This window comes from Melozone crissalis, unplaced genomic scaffold, assembly GCF_028551555.1.
Source record: "Melozone crissalis strain CALT ecotype California unplaced genomic scaffold, PUWL_Pcris_2 ptg000061l_1, whole genome shotgun sequence".
NCBI classification, from domain to species: domain Eukaryota; kingdom Metazoa; phylum Chordata; class Aves; order Passeriformes; family Passerellidae; genus Melozone; species Melozone crissalis.
The window spans coordinates 17,946,696-17,966,617 of NW_026535839.1; the positions used below are offsets into that span (position 1 = coordinate 17,946,696).

The 19,922-nt window shown below is 49.9% G+C and overlaps 1 protein-coding gene across 1 annotated transcript in view; it reads right to left on the reverse strand.

Annotated features, from left to right (window-relative positions):
• The window catches only part of FGF18 (fibroblast growth factor 18), a 64,793-nt gene that overhangs the window by 24,181 nt on the left and 20,690 nt on the right, over positions 1-19,922 (reverse strand). Inside the window, exon 3 of the mRNA XM_054288021.1 lies at positions 18,132-18,312. Within this exon, the coding sequence (XP_054143996.1) occupies positions 18,132-18,312 (181 nt within the window). The remainder of the gene's footprint in view (positions 1-18,131; positions 18,313-19,922) is intronic.

The window sequence follows — 19,922 nt, forward strand, 5'->3', positions numbered from 1 at the left end:
TGGGATTCTTGTGGCTCTGAAACCCAAAGGAGCAAAGGCAGCAGCGCAACCTACCAGAAGAAAATGTTCTGGCACACAGGGAAAATTCCTTTCTGTTTTAAGATTTTAAGCAGGATTTGCTCTTAGACATGGTCACAAACACAGTTTCAATGATACCTGACTTCTTAATGCTTGTGTTGCTGAAGCTCCCTTTTGCCAGATAAAAGACAACTTATTAAATGAAGTACAGAAAATCGTTACTCTTGGGTCAGAGGATATAAGAGTGTGACTATTTTGGAGTAAGGGTTAAAACACCTGGGCAAGGACTGATCTTCTTATAGCACCTGGGGACACCTGGAACCAGCTGCACCCTGAAGAGTGCCTCAGGGGAAGGAGCATGGAGAAAAGACCTCTGCACCACCCCCTTTGGAGAGGTTTCTCCCTACAGACACGGCACAATTCTTACAACTGCTCTCAGGGCATGAGCAACAGAAATAGCGCACCGACCACCAAAAATCAGGTATCAAATTAACTCTCCCTTTAACACCTTTGGTTTCACATATTTATTTTTGGAAACATTTATCACGGGACTTCTCTTAAACTGTTACCCCTAGTCCTCAGCATATGTAAGACTATATACTTCCCTTTTACTGCATTTTAATTGCATGAGAAGTTTTAAAAGTCTTTTTTTTTTCTTTCCTGAAGTCATTTGGGACAAAAGGCATCTGGCACTGGGTATTTAAATAAGACCTGTCAGAACTGTAAAATTAGTTTTATGTTTTAATAAAGGTACTTTAAAAATCTCAAATATAATTCTGCATTCAAACCATAAATGTTTGGATTAAGAAAAGCAGATCCCATGTTAAATCTTAATATAAAAAATAAGTCAAGTACAGAACTAAGCCAGTCCTCATCTGTGGCATTATAAAGAGCAGCAAAGAGGTGATATCTCCAATAGCTTTTTTGGGGGGCATTCTAAGTTTACAGAAGCAGTATTGACAGCAGAAAATACTATTATATTATATTATATTATATTATATTATATTATATTATATTAATCATTTGCTATTTATTTCAGTTTATCTTTAAAGCTACCTTTAAAGCTCAGACTCAGCCTCCTGTTTCCATCCAAAATTCTCTCAACTCTTTCTTATTCTCCTTGGGACAGACCATCCTGCCCTCCTCTCCCCACCCTGAAGGGTTGGCCCCAAGGACCTGCATGGCAAAAGATCCCTGGAGGTGCAGGTGCCACATTGGCAGGGGACATTTCTGCTGTAGGTGTGCAGCCCGCACCCATCCAAACTGGGATTGACAAAGCTCACTTAGCTTGGAGGGCTCTGTGATCAGCTCTGCAATGGGCACAGAATTCACTTCAAGGACCTGCAGACATATAGACAGAGGACAAACCCAAACCTCCTTCCAACACTCACTACCCTACACCAGCGAGCACATCCCTCCTCCCCACCAGGACACCTTCTGACTCCCCTTCTGTTACCCCATCCAGTCTTTGGAGTGCACAGAGAATTGCCCACTCCTACACCTACACAGACCTGAATATTTTTCGGCAGCCCTTGGCCACGTCTGTGTGCCAAGCCCGAGCACTGGGCTGCCCCCACCTTTGGCATGGGAGGACAAAGACACCTTCAAATGCCACCAAGGTGACCAGGTCTCCCCATGTTTGCCACGACCTGAATTCAGCAACTGCTGGGACACTCATGGCCAGCACCACCAGAAGAGAGGAACCCAAGGATACACCACAGTGGTGGGACAAGAGACAGCCTCTGGCCAACACCACCTTGTCCAAGGGCTTTATAGGCCAGCACAAAGCTTCCGCCTGAGCTGTGCCAGGAGGGAGCCACTTCTCCATCCAGGACCCCAAAGGAGCAAAGGAACCAGCTAACACGGACTAAGGAGCTTCAGTGCAAGCTCCTGGTGGGGAACTACCTGACCTTTACGATCCCTTCCAAACCATTCTTCCCTTCCTTCACTGTTCTGTGACTCTGTGGAGTGGTTTTCCAGGTGCCCAGCAGGCCTGGCCCTCCTCCGAGGTCACGGTGTGGATGAAGGGAGCAGGCAGGGAAGTGTCACAGGTGCAGACAGGCTGGGGCAGCCCCCATCCCCCAGGCGTGCTGTCACCTCCCTGCCGCCAGCTGCCCAACCTGGCACTTCAGCACAGGTCACCTCTGGTGTGAGGAGTTAACGCTCATCCCCCAGCAGGCGCGATGAAAAGGAGACAAAAAAGCAGGATGCTGGTGAATGACAGCAGTGGGTGGCCCAGCCCTGCACACAACAGGCACAGCCAAGTGTGTCTGGCACCAGACAATGCTCAGGCTGGAGGTGTGTGGGGCGGCAGCGCCAGCGCCGTTCTCACGGCGGGGCACCCGGCCATGTCGCCTCACAAATCCACTCTTCTTTCGCTCCCAGCTCTTCCCCGGGGTTGGATTTGTTTTTTTCTGTGCTGTCCTTCCTGTTGGGACATTTGCAGCCCTGAAAAGAAAGCAGGTCAAAGCCCCTCAAATGGTGCATTTAGAGCTTCCCCTTGGGTTCCTGTGGCTTCCTTGCCATTTCCCCGCTGCACTGGGACGTGCAGCTGGATTTTGGGGTAGCAGCCTGACCCCTGGCTGCTCGGGGCCTGATGTCAAGTGCTGCTAATGCGTTTTGCATTTGTGCTCGGGGGCAGGAAATCTCAACTTCCAGTGCCAAGGGGTTAATTATAATTTATATAGCAAGATCTCAGGCTGTGGGAATTTTTTTCTCCAGCTAATTAAGAGGTGCAATTACCTTTGAGAATCAAAGGGATATTCTGGTACCCAGCTCTGAGAAGCAGATTACAGGCACTTAGGACACAAGGACATCTTTGCTTTTCTACATATTCTTAGTTTTTGATGTTGATCATTAACAAGAATTTGTCATATTTCTGATCCATCATCACCACGTCCTGCTGACCACATGCTGAAAACCACTGCAACAGGGTAACACAGAGCATTGCTGCTTTCCCTGTGATTACCTATCCTTCCAGCAACATGCTCAGCTGGCCTATCACCTGCTGCTCAGGACTCCCAGCAAAACTTCTTGCTTATTAATTAACAAAGCTTCATGATGACCTTGAGGTGGGCAATACCTAACAGCCCAGTCTGTGCTCAGACCACAAGCTCAGGACTACTTACTCCCAAAGCAAGCAGTGCACTGACGAATGTTGTATTAATTTAATAAAAATGTTTTTATTAAATTGTTAAAAATGTGTTTATTTGTACATATTATTATAAGTAATAATTATAAATTGGTACAATAATTATAATAAGTATTGTATTAGTTTAGTAATAAATATGACTAAACTGTCCCATGGCAGCCGCTCTGCATTGCCCTGTCCTACCCAGTGGTCCAGTGCAAACAGGAGGACACCATTTGCAAATCCACCCCCTCACACAAGCTCTTCCCATCAGCTCCTGGCCTTCGTGTTTGTGCAGAGGCTTAACAGTTCCAGCTCTCTCTTCTCACCACTCCCGGAGATGACTGCTGAGCCATTTGCAAGGGGCTAATGTAATTGAATATTCAGATGTGGGGAGTGGGGCTTTTGGCTGAAGACAGCAGGGAAAGGTTCTGGGGAACTCTCAAAGTCCTGCTCTGGGGTCTCAGCAGCATTACACATGCAACACAGGCTGCAGCCTCAGCCTGGCCCAGGGTGCACAAATAAATCCTCAGCCATTCATTGTTTTTAGGGATGCACTGGGCCATTGCTCTCAGTGAAATGGAGTGCTTAAGTTAGAAACTGGTGCCATGCAGTTGTCAGCAGCCCACACACACAGCAGGGCTCACACACCCGCAGCAGCAGCAGCCTCCACCCTGACCCAGAGCACAGCCAGAAGCAGAGGTGAGGCTGGCAGTGGCAGGAAGACCAACCCTTCCTCTGAAGAGGGGATTTCAAGAAGAAGCTCTGTCTGTGTGGGTTAGAAATGAAGTTCCTGCTGGCAAAGGCGATAGGGGAGCTCAGCAGCTGGTACCCAACATCAGCAACTCTCTACCATGACTTGATTACTCTGTGGCAGCTTTATCAGGCTGCCCTTTGATGTGCTGACAGCAGCAAACTGCCTGTGTTGAACTTGTGGCCACGCAGGCTGAAGCACACACCCCAAACCCACAGCACGTGAGGCGTTCTGTTAAATGAGGAGGCGATAACACAGATAACACAGCTGACACCTCGGCATGGAGAGATGCCTACTGGCACTGCTCACCCCACAGGGAGCTCCAAGAAGCTCCTTTAGACCTGACAACAGACTTATCCCACAGGTATTGCCATCCCTGGAAGCCATCCTTTGGTACGTGGCTACCAGAGAAAGGGCACATCAGTTGTCATAAGCCATTTTACAAGAACATCTACAAAACTACACAGACCTGTACCAAGCAGAGCATTTCCAGGACAGCCAGTCCCCAGAAAGAATAATCTGTTTCTCTTCAGGAGACTAAGCAAAAATCAGGAAGGCTTTCCTCTGCAAAGGTTGAGAATAATCAGGGTAGAAGAGAGGATGGCAGTTTTTAGAACATTTATTACTCTACACAGGAAGGTATTTTGCTCCTTGTTGGTGCAGGCAAGAGGTTGGGAAAGGACCTGTCTGAGCCCTGGAAAAAGCAAGAGAGGGATTACAAAACTATGCTTGCAGTCTCAGCTTAACCCACGAATCTGCACAGCATTCAATGAAAAAGGTTGTAAATGCTTCATCAGCAACATGACCAAGCTACATAGGAAAGAAAAAGAAAGGAAGGGCAGATCCAAAGGGAAATAAATTTACTCCAGCATTACCTTTCCCTACAGCTTGCTATTTATTGAAGAAGCAGCAAAAGCTTCAGCGTGCTTCAGGATACAAACGCTGACACGGAAATTCAGAGCCCTGAACCACCTCCAACAGGGAAAATATACTGACCGCAGTCTCTTTGGAGGTCAAACAAAATCAATAGCCTTTCTCTCCAGTCTGTCTCTAAACTAAGCTTCTTTCAAAGACATCCAGAGAAAATGGATCATCTTTTGTTGTTGTGTGTGGTTTTGGGTTGGGCTTTTTTTTGTTTTGCTTTTTTTTAAGTGGTCAAACATTCATAGAAGCATAAGAACTCCTTCCTCCCTAAGCATACTGAAAGGATTGTATAGAAGTCAACACTGCCCATCAGTTTTACTACACAATAGATGAGTTATCCACTTCTTGGGGAGGAAACCAAGCTGGAAGCTGCTTAGTGCTTGGCAAGAGAGGAAAAAATAAATCAATGTGTTTGCTTGATTGGGGTACGTTTAAAGCTGGTTGTCAATTAGTTCAACACAGTTTGCTGTTAGAGAGCACAACAGTTTAGCCCCAGGAGCTGAAGTTTGCTGCATTTCCTCAGATTCCTCCTGCTGAGAGACAGATATTGGATGCAGCCAGGTCAGGCACAGAAGAGGAGAAGGGGTGAGGCTGAAGTCACAGCCACAGAGTGGGAGCCTGACATCAGATCCAGCCAGTGGGGACGGCTTCCTTCTGTTCCGAGCACACAGCACACCAGGCTTGTGTCCAGAGAGCAGCAGAGATGAGAGCTGGGTCTCACCCTGGTACACAGCATGCCTCTCCCCTCCCCAGCACACATCTTCTGAGAAAATACAGCTTACACACTCTTGTGCAGATGGTATCATCCATTCCACACAAGGGGGTCACCCCAAGCTGAGCAAAAGGGCAGAAGAACCAAAGCGGGAGGATGAAAAACTTTGCCTATCTCCAATTTTTAATGTAATTCTTAAAAATCTCAATACAAAAATCACAAATGGGAGCAAGCCACAAAAGTCACTTTCTAAGGGTCCCTCTGAATGCATCCAAAGGAAAATCAGAGAAAGGGATCACCAATGGCTTTACCTGCCAGTTCTATTCTGACAATCAGTGTTGCAAGACACTCATTCAGGCTGAGAAGGCTTTGAAGAGGTGACCCCGCTCAACCCTCTGCTTCGAGCAGGACCACCAGGGCTGGGGACCATCACTTCTCAGATGTGTTCCAGCTACCCTGCAACAGGTCACTCTCTGAGCAAGTGACATCCTGACCTAAGCACACCTAAGGGTGGCATTAGTATGTCACAGGCATGGCTGGAAAGGGACAGACACATCTGCAGCTGACAGGGGTCCCAGCACCACCAGCAGGGCAGAGCACTGACCCAGCAGAGTGAGCTGCCCCCAGCCATGACCATGAGGCCCCGGTGCCCTCACAGGCACAGGGAGTCACGTTTGCCAGGAGACACCCATCCCTCACTGCTGGGCTGTGCTGGCAGAGCCTCCACAGGCTGTGCTCAGGCCTCGGGCACCCATCCCTCACTGCTGGGCTGTGCTGAAGCCAGAGACACTCATCCCTCACTGCTGGGCTGTGCTCAGGCCACAGGCACCCATCCCTCACTGCTGTGCTGTGCTGTGCTGTCAGAGCCCCCATGGGCTGTGCTCAGGCCACGGGCACCCATCCCTCACTGCTGGACTGTGCTGGCAGAGCCCCTATGGGCTGTGCTGAAGCCACAGGCACCCATCCCTCACTGCTGGGCCATGCTGAAGCCACAGACACCCATCCCTCACGGCTGGGCCGTGCTGAAGCCACAGACACCCATCCCTCACTGCTGGGCCGTGCTGAAGCCACAGACACCCATCCCTCACTGCTGGGCCTTGCTGAAGCCACAGACACCCATCCCTCACTGCTGGGCCTTGCTGAAGCCACAGACACCCATCCCTCACTGCTGGGCCGTGCTGAAGCCACAGGCACCCATCCCTCACTGCTGGGCCTTGCTGAAGCCACAGACACCCATCCCTCACTGCTGGGCCGTGCTGAAGCCACAGGCACCCATCCCTCACTGCTGGGCCGTGCTGAAGCCACGCTGTGCCTGCCGCCGCCCTTCAGGCCCAGCACACCTGCCTCACGGCCGGCCTGCACTCACACCACGGGAACGAGGGTTTGTTCCCTCGAGCGATGTGAGGGCCGCCTCATTTCCGAGCGGACACATTTAGCATCCTATCGTTAGGATCTTAGTCCCGTGCCCACACGGGTCCAATGGTGCTGGGAAATCCTGGGGAAGATCAGAACAGGCTCCAGCAATGGTGACCATCAAACGTCCAGCCCAGCTCCAGTAGCAGCAGGAACAGCCAAGGCTAGGAGCTAGAAACAAAAGCGCTGCTGCTTTGTAATGCTTTTTTATCTCCCCTCCTCCAGCCCCCCCCAGGTGGGACAATTTACCCGGTGACTATAAAGCTCTTACATGTGCTTGTTAGCACCCCCAAATTAGTAGGTGTAAAGTCAATATCCTTTTGCCTATTTACTCCTAATGAGTCACCAGTCAGAAACGTCACTTGAAAAAAACGGTTACAAATGCAGATGCCGAAGCAAATGAAATAAAGGCAAGAATCACAAACGTTGCACAAAGGCAAGGGGTTGGGCACACCACACAGCACCAGGCCATTGTCACCGGCTCAAACCTAACAGCTTTGATTTGCCTCCCACCGGCTAAAATGGTTTGAAATGCAAGGTCTGAACAAAGGTGCAAGACACAGGAGGAATGGGAGGCACTGCTGGGCACTTAATCTCCTTTCAGTCTCACACAGGAGCTCCAGGAATGGCTCTGTTGAAGTCGGTGGAGTTTCGGGAGTGTAGGAAAAAGGATAATCAAGCCTTGGCTGTAACAGAGATCCAGCCCTGTGATCCCTCCATGCAACCAGCAGAAACCTTATTAGGGATTTGTGCTGAAGTTACCTTTAGGCGAGTTCCTTTGGCACTGGAACCTGGGCCTACATCACTGATGCCAAGAGGACAAGACCAGCTTTTGGGAGCTGCAGTGTTCGCCCTCTGACTAACCAAGTATGTGATTTGAAATCAGGAGCCTGAAGCTTCCCCCAGTCTGTTTCAGCACTCACCCCTGCAAACTGTGAGCCTTGCAGCTGTCTCTGGCCAAGCACTGGGGACACCTGGGCAATATTTTTTAGATTTATCTGGTGCTTACATGCCATCCTATTCCTAGCCCTTCCCTGCTGCTTCTCTACTCTACGGTCCTCACAGCCTCCAGAGGCTGGGGGTGACATCCCTCTCACAAAGTACCTCAGAGCTCCCCTCTCACATTCCAACAGCCATTTCCTCTCCTGCTTGTGCTTCCAAAGGCACTTGAGTACATCAGATATAAACCAAAGCACACCAAATCGAAGCCAGGATCCCAAGCATGTCACCCACCATGTGGGTCAAACACCAAAGGCTCACATCACCATCGAGCTGCTCAGGAGCAATGTCTGCTCCTTCTCTGCCCCACCAGAGAAGCCCAGAGCAGCTGAGCAGCGCAGGAGAACAAGGACTCCTCTCCACAGTAATACCTGGGGCCAGACCCCTCCAGCCAGCACAGCTGCTGTCACTGCTGGAGAACACCCAAAACTCATCACAGCTGAAAGAGGCAGGGCCACAGTGGATGGTGGGGTTTTGTTCGTATTGCTCTGGGAAGAAAGGCACCTTTTTTGGCAGTTGCAAAGGCAGAAGAGGAGAAGGTCTTCAGGCACACGTTTCAGCTCACAGAGAGAAGGGCAAAAATATCTGAGCACTACCCAGTCACGCTCCAAGCTCCACCACTCCAGGCAGCATCAGCAAAGGACAGGCACATCCCCAAGGCAGCTACAGCACAACTCAGGGACAAAAAGCTCAGGATATATTGAGAAGGTCTCAGCCCCTGTGTTCACCATGAAAGCATGAACTGTCTATTATGGGCATTCAAAAATACTGAAAGCTCTTCAGGGACCAAAGTGGGCACTATTTATTGCTGACACAGCTCATTAAAAGGGATGCTTGCTGAGTGCACCTCCCTTGAACCCCAATAGTCCCACACTTCCTCACTGGAAGAAAAGTAGGTGTTTCTTATTTTTTACTGGGACTTCTCACTGCCTTTACATCCAGCTCACCTTCCACTTCTTGCGAGCACTGCGACCGCAGACGCTCCACACGTGTTCTCCTCTGCATCCGACTGGCAAGCAGTCTGGAAAATGCCAGTATTGGAACGGCCTGCATTCAGCGGTTTCTGAATGCTGATCGGACACTATTTCATTCAAGCCACAGATAGTCATTTTTGGGGGGTATTTTCAGCTCCCTTTCTGGACTCTTCCAGCTTTCCAAGCACCGTGCATCAGCAGTTTCTCCTCTTCACAGCTTCGTTATTTTTCACCTTTCTGCCGAACACCGGTGCAGTTCTGCAGGGCCTGGGCTCTTCCCTGTTCTGCAGACAGCCAGGCAGTGCTACTGGCCTTGTTAATGTTTGCTGTGCTCCACCTTGCAGCTGCGGAAATTCCTGACTATCTGTTTTTTCAAAGAGCTGAGGTGAAATCCGAGTGACTGAAGTGCCTTGTTTTTTATAAATTGAACACCTTTCTTGAGGAAACCCCAGCCTGAAAACAGGAAGAGTCTCACAGCATCTCAAAGCACCAAATAATTACTTCTACCCAGGCTACCAGTATGGTCTCCATTAGCACTGTCTCCTCAGCATCTCTCCTTCTGCAAAGCTTTCATCCTGCTGGCACACCGTGGACTCAGGGGGTTCAGGGCTGAGGAGGGACACATGAGGACACTGAGATGATGAAATTCATGCTACTTCATTATACATGAGGAACAAAGTTCCTTCTGTGTCCAGTGTCTGAAGGGTCCAGCCCCAGCATCCCAGCACCCCAGATCACCCTTCCTGGAGTAGGAGATGCTCCAGGTGAGTGAGTGGCCAATGCCAACACCACCATGAGTCTCCAGGAGTCTGACTTTAGGAATCTCAAACAACAGGCGAGTGAGGTTCCATGATAACTTCAAGGAGAAGTGTAATCTTCACATCAAGTTTTGTATTCCCCATCCTGTCTTTAGTTAGGCAGTTTTTAACAGGGTTATTGACGTTTCTCATTCTTTCCAAATGTTTCTTGTGAAGGAAAAAAATTCTTTGGCCACTTGACATCATGTATGTGAATGTACACAAAGCAAAATGTACAAGAGCATTTGTTGACAATGTTGTCCTTCCTTCTTCTTCAAAGTAAAAGCAATTAAAAACCTTCTTGGAAATGCAGACTATTTGTAGGGTACTTTTACTTGCACCCCAAGAACCGACTTGAATTAATCAAAGACTGGCCAAATGCTTAGACATGGGGAAAACCTCAGAGAGCACAAAACAAGGTTTGGTAATAGGCACCAACACAAAACAACTGCAGTGAACCCAATGGAGCTCTCAGCATTTGTGCACAGAATCACTCCTGGCCTAGAAATATACTTAAAATTATGCAAACTTCTTCCAGAACTTCATCGCAGAATGATTTGGGTTGGAAAGACCCTGAAGGTCACTTCCCAGTGTCCCCCCAGCAGTCCCCAGCACAGATTTCAGACAGAAGTGATCACTACACTGACAAGCACAGAGCATTTCCGGAGCCATGGAGGAGAAAGGGAAGCCCTAAGTTTGTTTCTGTGTTATTTCATCAGAGCCAGGGAAGAACATTTAACAAAGCAGATGCTTGACCTTCATGGGAAAGCACCATAAACACAGCAAGGCAGGAGCAGATAACATCATATTGACCTGTCTTCAGGGGCTGGCATTCACATTTTCATAAAGTGTCTAAGAAGATAAATCACTATACTAACAATATTTGTATTGATTATCTAAACTGAAGCAGCAATCGACTCCATTGTCTCACTTCCTCTTAAATTGCTCACAGATGGGATCCTATTTCCTATTCTGCATTTCTAATGGGAACACTTAAATCACAGTGCGGAATTATACACACACACACAAACTGTTAACAAAAACCCTTTTATGACTCACATGCAAATAAAGATTTTTCACTTTGTAGCTCACTTTCCACTCCACACAAGAATTAAAAATGACAAATTATCAGCAGATCCCTAAATTACCTCTCCTCGTTATTTCTGAGTCTCTAATATTTGCTGACAGACAGGCCTATGCTTTCCAAACCCTGACCGGTGCTTGTGGAGACTTGTGAAGTACAGACACACAGTTAAAAGGAAAGTCAAGGTTCTTTAAGCTGTCTCAAGATCCAGGAGTAGGGAAATCTAAAATCAGTGCAGTGTCAGAGGGAAAATAAACTTAAGGCTTTGCTGTTATGCAGGTACAAAACAAGGACTGGTGCAGACTGGGCTTCAGGTGTGATGCTGGTTGCAGCAGGAGCTCAGGAGAGCAGCTATCAAAATCAAAAGTAAAGGAAATTGGTAACAAATTAATTGTTCAAAACAGGTTTGCCGTGAATCAAAAAGGCTAGGATTTTTCTCAAACTTCTCATCCTGCCTAAGCAAGGCTTTTCCCCACCCTGGCACAAGCACAGAATATGGCAGAATAAAAACTGAAAATGTCTTCAATATACAGATGGTTTGTATAAGATGCTAACAGTGTGTTTCAAATAGAACTTTTCAGAGCCACCAGGAAGGTGAGAGCAACCAGGAGCCCTCGCTGCCCAGAGCAAGCTGGAAGCGCCAGCCCCATCCCCATCCCCAGCTCAGGTTTCTGCCTCACACAGGAGCTCCTCCTGGCTCAGCAAAACCCTGAGCTGCCTCAAGCTTCAGCTCATCCCCTATCTGCTTTCAAGGAACAGTTTCACCACTGCCCCACTGCAGATGAAAAGGGGAGACGTTTTAAGGAACAAAATATAATACAGCTCTCAGGGATTTCTGGGCAAGCAGGGAAAAGCCCAGAGCCACAGCACAGCCGCTGGAGGGCAAAGGCTGCTCGGCTCAGGCCTGTCCCCAGGACCCATCTGACTGTACAGCTGCCATGGTGAATGATCATCCCCTGCGCTGAGGTCAGCTCTGCCCCCGGGCTAAGTAAGTGAAAATAAATGGTTTAGAAGATAAAAGGTCTTTTAAAAAATTTATTTGTCTTGTTGTGATGTCAAAACTGTAATGGGAAGAGACTGGAGGCAGCGATACGTCAGTAAAATGGGAAACAGCCATTCTGATGGGTCAGCACAATAAATTACAAGGCAGATCCCAGCTCATGTGGGATTTGGGGCTGAGCTACACTGACAGACAAAACCTTGCACGCACCTGTTCCTGGCAAGAAAAACAGCTTGGAAATACATGTGGAAAAACTGCGGAAATACAGCGATATTTCACAAATCCAAATTGATGTTCGGACTACATCTCTTATCTTGCTTGCACAGAAATTCTGAGCCTTCCAGCCACAATGAGTTTTTACTCCTGCTCTTTCCAGAAGATGGATCAAAATTGATTCAAACTATTCCAGGAACGGAAAGGGTTAATCAGATTTCCCAAGGCAGCTTGCTGTTAAGGTGCCAGAAATACTGAGGGAAAGAATGACTTGCTAAAGATGGGACAATGGCACTGGTATTTTGCATTTGTTTCCAGGCTTTCAGATAGAACAAATGGGAGTCATTAGTGAAATGAGTTTAGGGAGTTCTAAATTAGCTGTCAGGCTGCCAAGCCCGAAGAAGTGCTATGTCAGCCATTAATTCTGGAGAGCACCAGATTACCCAAACCTAGGAAGGAATCCTGCAAAATTTAGAGTCAATTAAAGGAGGCTATTTTGCTATAATATTTTCCACACATATTACACCTCCTCATGGAACAGAGCCCACTTCTACCACAAATGAAATCTCTGGCAGGATGGAGTGTGGCTGATGTCTAGACAGCAGTAATGTGCTCTCCGTGGGCAGGTCCACTGGCATCTCAGGGCAGCTCCAGCCCGAGCAGGAGGTGGAGGCTGCAGGGCTGGGGCGGCCCCGGGCAGTGACACCCGTTTGCCTCAGCGCCTTGCTGTCCCTGTACCACCCAAAGCAGCGCATCTGTGTGGGGCGTGATGTCTGTGCCCAGAACGCCCTTCCCTTCCCCTTCCCCTTCCCCTTCCCGTCCCCTCCTGACCCCCCGACAAACCCAAAGACCCAAACCCATCCCTCGGGGTTCTGAGCCGAACCCGCTGAGCCGGGGGAGCCTCCAGGGGCTGGCACGGCCTCAGTGCCCAGGGCTGATGTCCCACCTGTGCCCTGCCCCAAAAAAGCCTCCCCGCTGTAGACGAGAGAGCTTATCGGTAGGCAGGTTTATAAAGCACAGGGTCTGTAACCTCCTGAGGGACCTGGGAGTGTTTTTGAAGCTGTGAGGAATGGATGCACGGAGCACACAGCACCTGGGATGGACGCACGGAGCACACAGCACCGGGAATGGATGCACGGAGCACACAGGACAGGGAATGGATGCACGGAGCACACAGCACCTGGGATGGATGCACGGAGCACACAGGACAGGGAATGGATGCACGGAGCACACAGCACCGGGAATGGATGCACGGAGCACACAGGACAGGGAATGGATGCACGGAGCACACAGCACCGGGAATGGATGCACGGAGCACACAGCACCTGGGATGGATGCACGGAGCACACAGCATCTGGGATGGATGCACGGAGCACACAGCACCGGGAATGGATGCACGGAGCACACAGCACCGGGAATGGATGCACGGAGCACACAGCACCTGGGATGGATGCACGGAGCACACAGCACCGGGAATGGATGCACGGAGCACACAGCACCTGGGATGGATGCACGGAGCACACAGGACAGGGAATGGATGCACGGAGCACACAGCACCTGGGATGGATGCACGGAGCACACAGCACCGGGAATGGATGCACGGAGCACACAGCACCTGGGATGGATGCACGGAGCACACAGCACCTGGAGGTGCCGATCAGGGATGCACCTCTGTGCCCAGCCCAGCCCCAGGACACCCCACGCTCCGCACATTAAAGTTCCCTCCACCGAGGGGAGCAGGGGGCTCTCACACCTCCGCACTGATGGCTCTCGCTGCTCCGTGCCCCGCAGGACAGCAGGACTGTGAACAAATTAAACCAAAAACCTCTGAAATACAAATGAGGCAAAAAATGCCTTCATCCAACCAAGAGGGCTCTGCCTGCCCAACTGCGCCGGATACACAGATCGTGAACAAACAGGATAGAATGTCTTCTGCCTTTTGTGAAATGAAAATAAATGAAAGGATCTAAGGTTTCAGGTCACTGATCCCTCTCTTCCCTATCTGTACCATTTATCGGAAGTAGATTATAAAGGTTCCAGGTCCTTTTTTTTTTGTCAGCAATTTAATGGTTGTTTTTTCTCCTTCACCCTTTCATTTTCTGAATGAAAGGACCACTTAGGAACCTGTAAAGCAATAATAAGCTTATAATAGAAATATTGTTTTTCTGGGCCAGTGCAAATTCTTTCTGAATAGGTTCAAGGGATTAAAGTAAAAATGCAATTTGTATATACATCAGTCCTTTAATTAGTTTATAGTCTGTTAAGAGATAATATTTTGCTCACACAGATCATCTATTATCTAAAGATCTCAGAGCACTTTAGGAACATCAATTAAGCCTTTAAAAAAAAACAACCTTGGGAGATAGGTAAGTGTATTTAGATTAATTAGTGTTGCTGTGAGCAGCAGGCATTATTATTAGATTTAATTTAGTCCAATAATTGACTTATCTGTTAATGGATTCTAATTCATCTGAGAAGGGATCAGATCCATCTGATTAAATGGATTACATCGGCTCAATTAATTCTATTAACTGACTTAATTTGACATTTAATAATCCGACACACAGGACCAGATCTTGGCCCCAAAGAATGCATAAACCAAAAACTACACACTGGAATTGTTATGGCAGCAGAATTATGCATTGCAGAGCATGCATTTTGCCTTGCACATGGCATTCACACACCTGGATAAAACAATCAAGGGGATTCCTCTGGCTGGGTCCCCCCGCCCTGCAGCAGCATTCCTCCCTGACCAGGGCTGGCTGCTCATTTTGCTCTACTTGGGGTGGCTGTTTGGAAAGCAGAAGTTCCCTGCCTGAGATCGGCCACCTCCCCTCTGTTCTGGGCATTCTCTGCAACCAAGAGGTGAGAAGTTTTACAGAAGTCATAAGCCTTGCAATAAAAGTAACCTCCCTTCAAAGGCAAGACAACCCTCCCATTTGGAAGCTGGATATGTGGAAAAAAAAAAAGGAAAAAAAGAAACATTTCTTTCAAAGAAAAGAAATATTCACTGTTGTGAATATAAGGGAAGACGGGAAAGAGGTGTTAAAACATTATTTATTCCGCTATCCTTAAAACGGGCTGGTGCTAAAGGGCTGGTGATGAGCACCAGGGACCTTCGCCCTGACACAGTGAGCCCTGAGCCGGCGTGGCCCTGCCCGATGTCACCTTCTCCTGACCGGACCGGGCTGTTGAGAGGATGCACGGCTGGAGCCAGCTCACGGGCACTTTGCCCACATCTCTTTCCTTTTCTCAGACATTTCTCAGACGTGTTTCTCCTCCTAAAACCTTCCCCAAGCTGCAGTCCTTAGGCCACCAGCCCTCACAGCCCTCACCGTGCGCTCCCCAGCAGGGCCGGGGCAGGAGCCGGTGCCATCTGCGAGGGTGGCACAGCCCGGCTCTGTCACGGGCAGGGAAAGGGCAGGGGGACCCTCAGCCATCTGCTGCGTGGGAGGAGAGGTGTCCTCCTCCAGATGCAGACCTGACCGGCAGGACGGAGATGTGGATCAAAAGTTTACAACTGTTGAGATCCCCAGACCCGGTTTAAGCCTCTCTCTGGTCTTGATCAAAGGTTACTCCATAATAATGCCTCAGGGGGCGGGGTTCCTGGCACATAATGAACCCTGTGTCATTGCTTTTGTGTCCAGGTTGGGCTGTAACACAGATGGTTCTCACTCCAGTAACTCCGACATCTCTCCCCCCTCCATTATCCCAGACAGGAGCTTTGCGTGGTTCCATCCCGGCCCGCCGTGTCCCACCTCACTGTCTCCCCGATTGTCATGCTCCGAGTGTTCCGTGCCAAGCAGCACCAAGAGCAGATTTCCATAACCTTTCACAGCTCTGGGGGCGAGGAGGCTCCGCAGCCTCGGCGCGTTTGCTGAGAGGCTCTGGGGAGGGAGCTGGACGGGGTCTGGGGGGGCAGGCAGGGATGGGGAGCAGGGTTTGGATGCAGGCAGGGATACAGGAGCGGGGTTTGGATGCAGGCAGGGATGGGGAAGAGGGTTAGGAGGCAGGCAGGGATGCAGGAGCAGGGTTTGGATGCAGGCAGGGATGGGGAACAGGGTCAGGAGGCAGGCAGGGATGGGGAACAGGGTTTGGAGGCAGGCAGGGATGCAGGAGCAGGGTTGGGATGCAGGCAGGGATGAGGAACAGGGTTGGGATGCAGGCAGGGATGCAGGAGCAGGGTTTGGAGATAGGCAGGGATGGGGAACAGGGTTAGGAGGCAGGCAGGGATGGGGAGCGGGGTTGGGATGCAGGCAGGGATGCAGGAACAGGGTTTGGATGCAGGCAGGGATGGAGAACAGGGTTTGGAGGCAGGCAGGGATGCAGGAGCAGGGTTGGGAGGCAGGCAGGGATGGGGAACAGGGTTAGGAGGCAGGCAGGGATGCAGAAGCAGGGTTTGGAGGCAGGCAGGGATGCAGGAGCAGGGTTTGGAGCAGGCAGGGATGCAGGAGCAGGGTCGGGAGGCAGGCAGGGATGCAGGAGCAGGGTTTGGAGCAGGCAGGGATGCAGGAGCAGGGTTTGGAGCAGGCAGGGATGCAGAAGCAGGGTTTGGAGGCAGGCAGGGATGCAGGAGCAGGGTTTGGAGCAGGCAGGGATGCAGGAGCAGGGTCGGGAGGCAGGCAGGGATGCAGGAGCAGGGTCGGGAGGCAGGCAGGGATGCAGGAGCTCCCGGCCGGGAATCTCGGGCTCTGTCATGGCAGCAGCGCCCTCGGCCACGAGCGCGCTCCCGCACGCGGGGTTTGTTGTTCAGACACGATTGCATATGTATGAAGGGGACAAGATGGGCTTTGACACATAAATTAGCACTTGTCAGCTGCTCCCGGGAACACTTCCCTGCTGCACCCACTGTAAATGCCGCCTTCTTTCAGCGAGAGGAAAACTCCATCACGGCACCTGACAGGCACCGCGGGCAGCAGCCGCACCGGGCGGCCGCGGCAGCGCCCAGCGCCTCGTTTACACATCAGAGCTCAGGAGGATGAATGCCATAAAATGACACAATAATTAGCAGCCAAGTGGCACTTTTCACTCCTGTAATATCTGGGAAAAAATTTGGGAATGACAAAGGGCAAGGCTGACGAGACGTGAGGGCAGGGCTTTCTCTGAGAGAGGGGCTGACCCCGCACAAGCGCTTTGGGGGTCACTCCCTCCCTGCCCGGCGCTCTCTGGCTGTCGCTTCCCGCGGCGCAGATCCCGCACCTGCAGTGGCAGCGGCTGCCCCCAGTACTCAGCGTGTGCCTCATCCCTCCCGAGGCCTCCCGAGGGAACAACCGCTCCCAGATTTTGACCTGCCCTCCTCGAAGTTCGGCTCCACCTCACCAGTGCTGCAGACAATCCCATGCGAATGGTTGAGCCAGCAAACTCTACACACACTTCTGCAGCAGCACGGGAACGCACAGGCTGCACATCCCAAACACGGATAGGAACAGTGCTCTCAACAGCCCGCAACTCCTCCCAACAGCCAACTAGAGTAAAAGCATCTCAGCAGAAACCATCTCAGAATAAACCAGAAATACAGCATTTTTCATAGCCCAGGCTCTAGCGGCGTTTCCAGCATGTTGCTTGTGTGCAAATCACAACAAGAACAGCTGAATGTGCTGTCAGCACGGGGTAAGTGCTGTTTTTCCTGCAAGATCCACACACTCAAGAGATTCGGCTTGAGCTCTGGGGTATTCTCAAAGCTCTCAAAGTCTACGTTCAGTTTAAACCAAATATCCCACCACCCGAAAAGAAGAAAGTGCTTCATTCAAACACTGGATTCACCCAAACATGAGCCCAAGAGTTCATGGGGAAAGGACTTCTCCAACCACCAATTTAGGTATCATTTATGAATTGCAGTAAACACACTGTGAGCTCATGGCCCGGGGAGAAAGACATTCTTTTCTTCAACCATATACTAATAAATTGGGGCATGGCAGTATTGTGGGAACTGCCTGCAGCTGGGAGGCAGCACCAGCAAAATAAATCTCATGTTCTTAACCTGGAAATGTTATTTTTCCTTTTATTTTGGTTTTTATTGCTCTTATTCCTTTTCTCCCAAGAGGTTCTTAGCACAACACCCTGGATTAAAGCCTTTGACCTGAAGTCTGGGGGATCCCAGTAAATATTCTTACCATATTTATCTCCATCTTCTCCTTTGGCACTGATCCTCCTGCCGAGCACTTGGATGTGCTTCCCACTTGTCCTGCTGTAGAGCTGATAGAGCCGGAGCTGCTTCCTGCTCACATCGTCCCTCGCTCGCGTCTGGTTCTCCACGTGTATCCGAAAATCCACATTCTCCTCAGCAGCAAACATCTGGGATGGTGGGGAGTGGGGAGAGAGCAGAACAGAGCATGAGCACAACGGGCTCTGGGGCAGAGGGACTGCACACTGGCCTGCCAAAGGGGGGCTCAGATTTGGCTGCCTTTCATTTGGCAACAGTGCCAGCAGCCACCCAGAGCTGATTCTCCACAGCAAACCAAACCTGGGCCATTGCAATCAAACTGGGAGTTTTCAAATAAAAACTTCTGCTCCTCCCGGGTTTGATTAAATCCTAGTCAGCCATGCTGACCATAAATTAGGCTCCCCACTGCATATGCACAGCCTCTACCAGGTTACACAGGCACAAACTGGAGAGTGGAGACAGCTGAACCCTTCTCAGAGATTTGGTGCATCACCTTCAGCAGCTGCACTGATTCTCTGAGTTAACTGCAGGAAAACATCAAGGGAAAAAACTCTTTGTGTTGCCCTTAGCAGTCTGGACTTGAACTTCACACTGGCATAAAGTCCCCTACAACAGAAGTGACACTTGTACACTCCACAGCTTAACTGTTTGACAACTCTGCTCTGCAGTGAAGCCACCTCATGATCACCAGCCATGGACGTGTTTCTGTCCACCTCAAAAGGGCCACAGGAGGAGTGGTGAGAATCAAACCAGCTTTTCCACCAGTGGCTGTGATCAGCAGGGGTCTGACAACCTCAGCCACCTCATCTGTTTGTTCTGGCCAAGGGAATAAATTAACCTTAGTTCACTACAGCTTAAACTATTACCATAAACTTTTCATTTTGTTTCCTATTTTAAGTATCCCCAAGAAATATCAAAACAGGAGTCCCACTTTTCCTTCCAAAGAGTCATCCTGACTTGCCCAAGGTCAGAGGACCCAATAACACCACTGTTCTCAAGATGCCTTCCCAAAGGGGAGACTGGGCAGCATGCACCCAAAATGCTCTTCACACCTAAACAACAGGAAGGCCCCAAAATTGCTCCATGAACTGTCCATCTATGATCTGTGGAACATTTGCACCACAACATCCACATCATCCACTCCAAACTCACAGATGGGCAACATTTTGGTGGCAGACTTTACAGGACAACAAATGACATGGAACATGGCCTGCAAGCAAAAGTGTTCTGATGTATCAGTGTGGGGAGGGAACTGGCAATGAAAATGGAAAAGGTCAATAAATCCTTGTTCAGATCCACTCCAGACTAAAACACATAAAGAAAGTGGCCACAACACACCAAAGAGCCCCACTTCAGCCTCCTGCACATCATCTCATACCAGCAAATACAGTGAAGCCTGAAAGTCAAAACCTCAATGGAGCTTTGCAGCATTGCCACTTATCCTGGGGACACCCAGGCCTGCAGCAGGAAGGAAAGCTCACTCAGGCAGGCAGTGCTGCTGAGCACCAGACCTTCAGAAAGCACCCTGGGCCAAAGCCCAAGCTCAGCACAGCAGCAGCAATGAGGTTCCCAGTGATGCTGAGGGATTGCCTTCGGTGCTCTTAGTAAAATCTGGGATTCTGGTATTGATGTTTTGAGGAGAAAGTGATTTATCTCTGATTTGGCTGTCAGAAGCCCATAGGGAGCTGAAGGCACAGGCAGAGGCTGGGCAAGGGAGGCTCAGGGCAATGCTGGGACATTC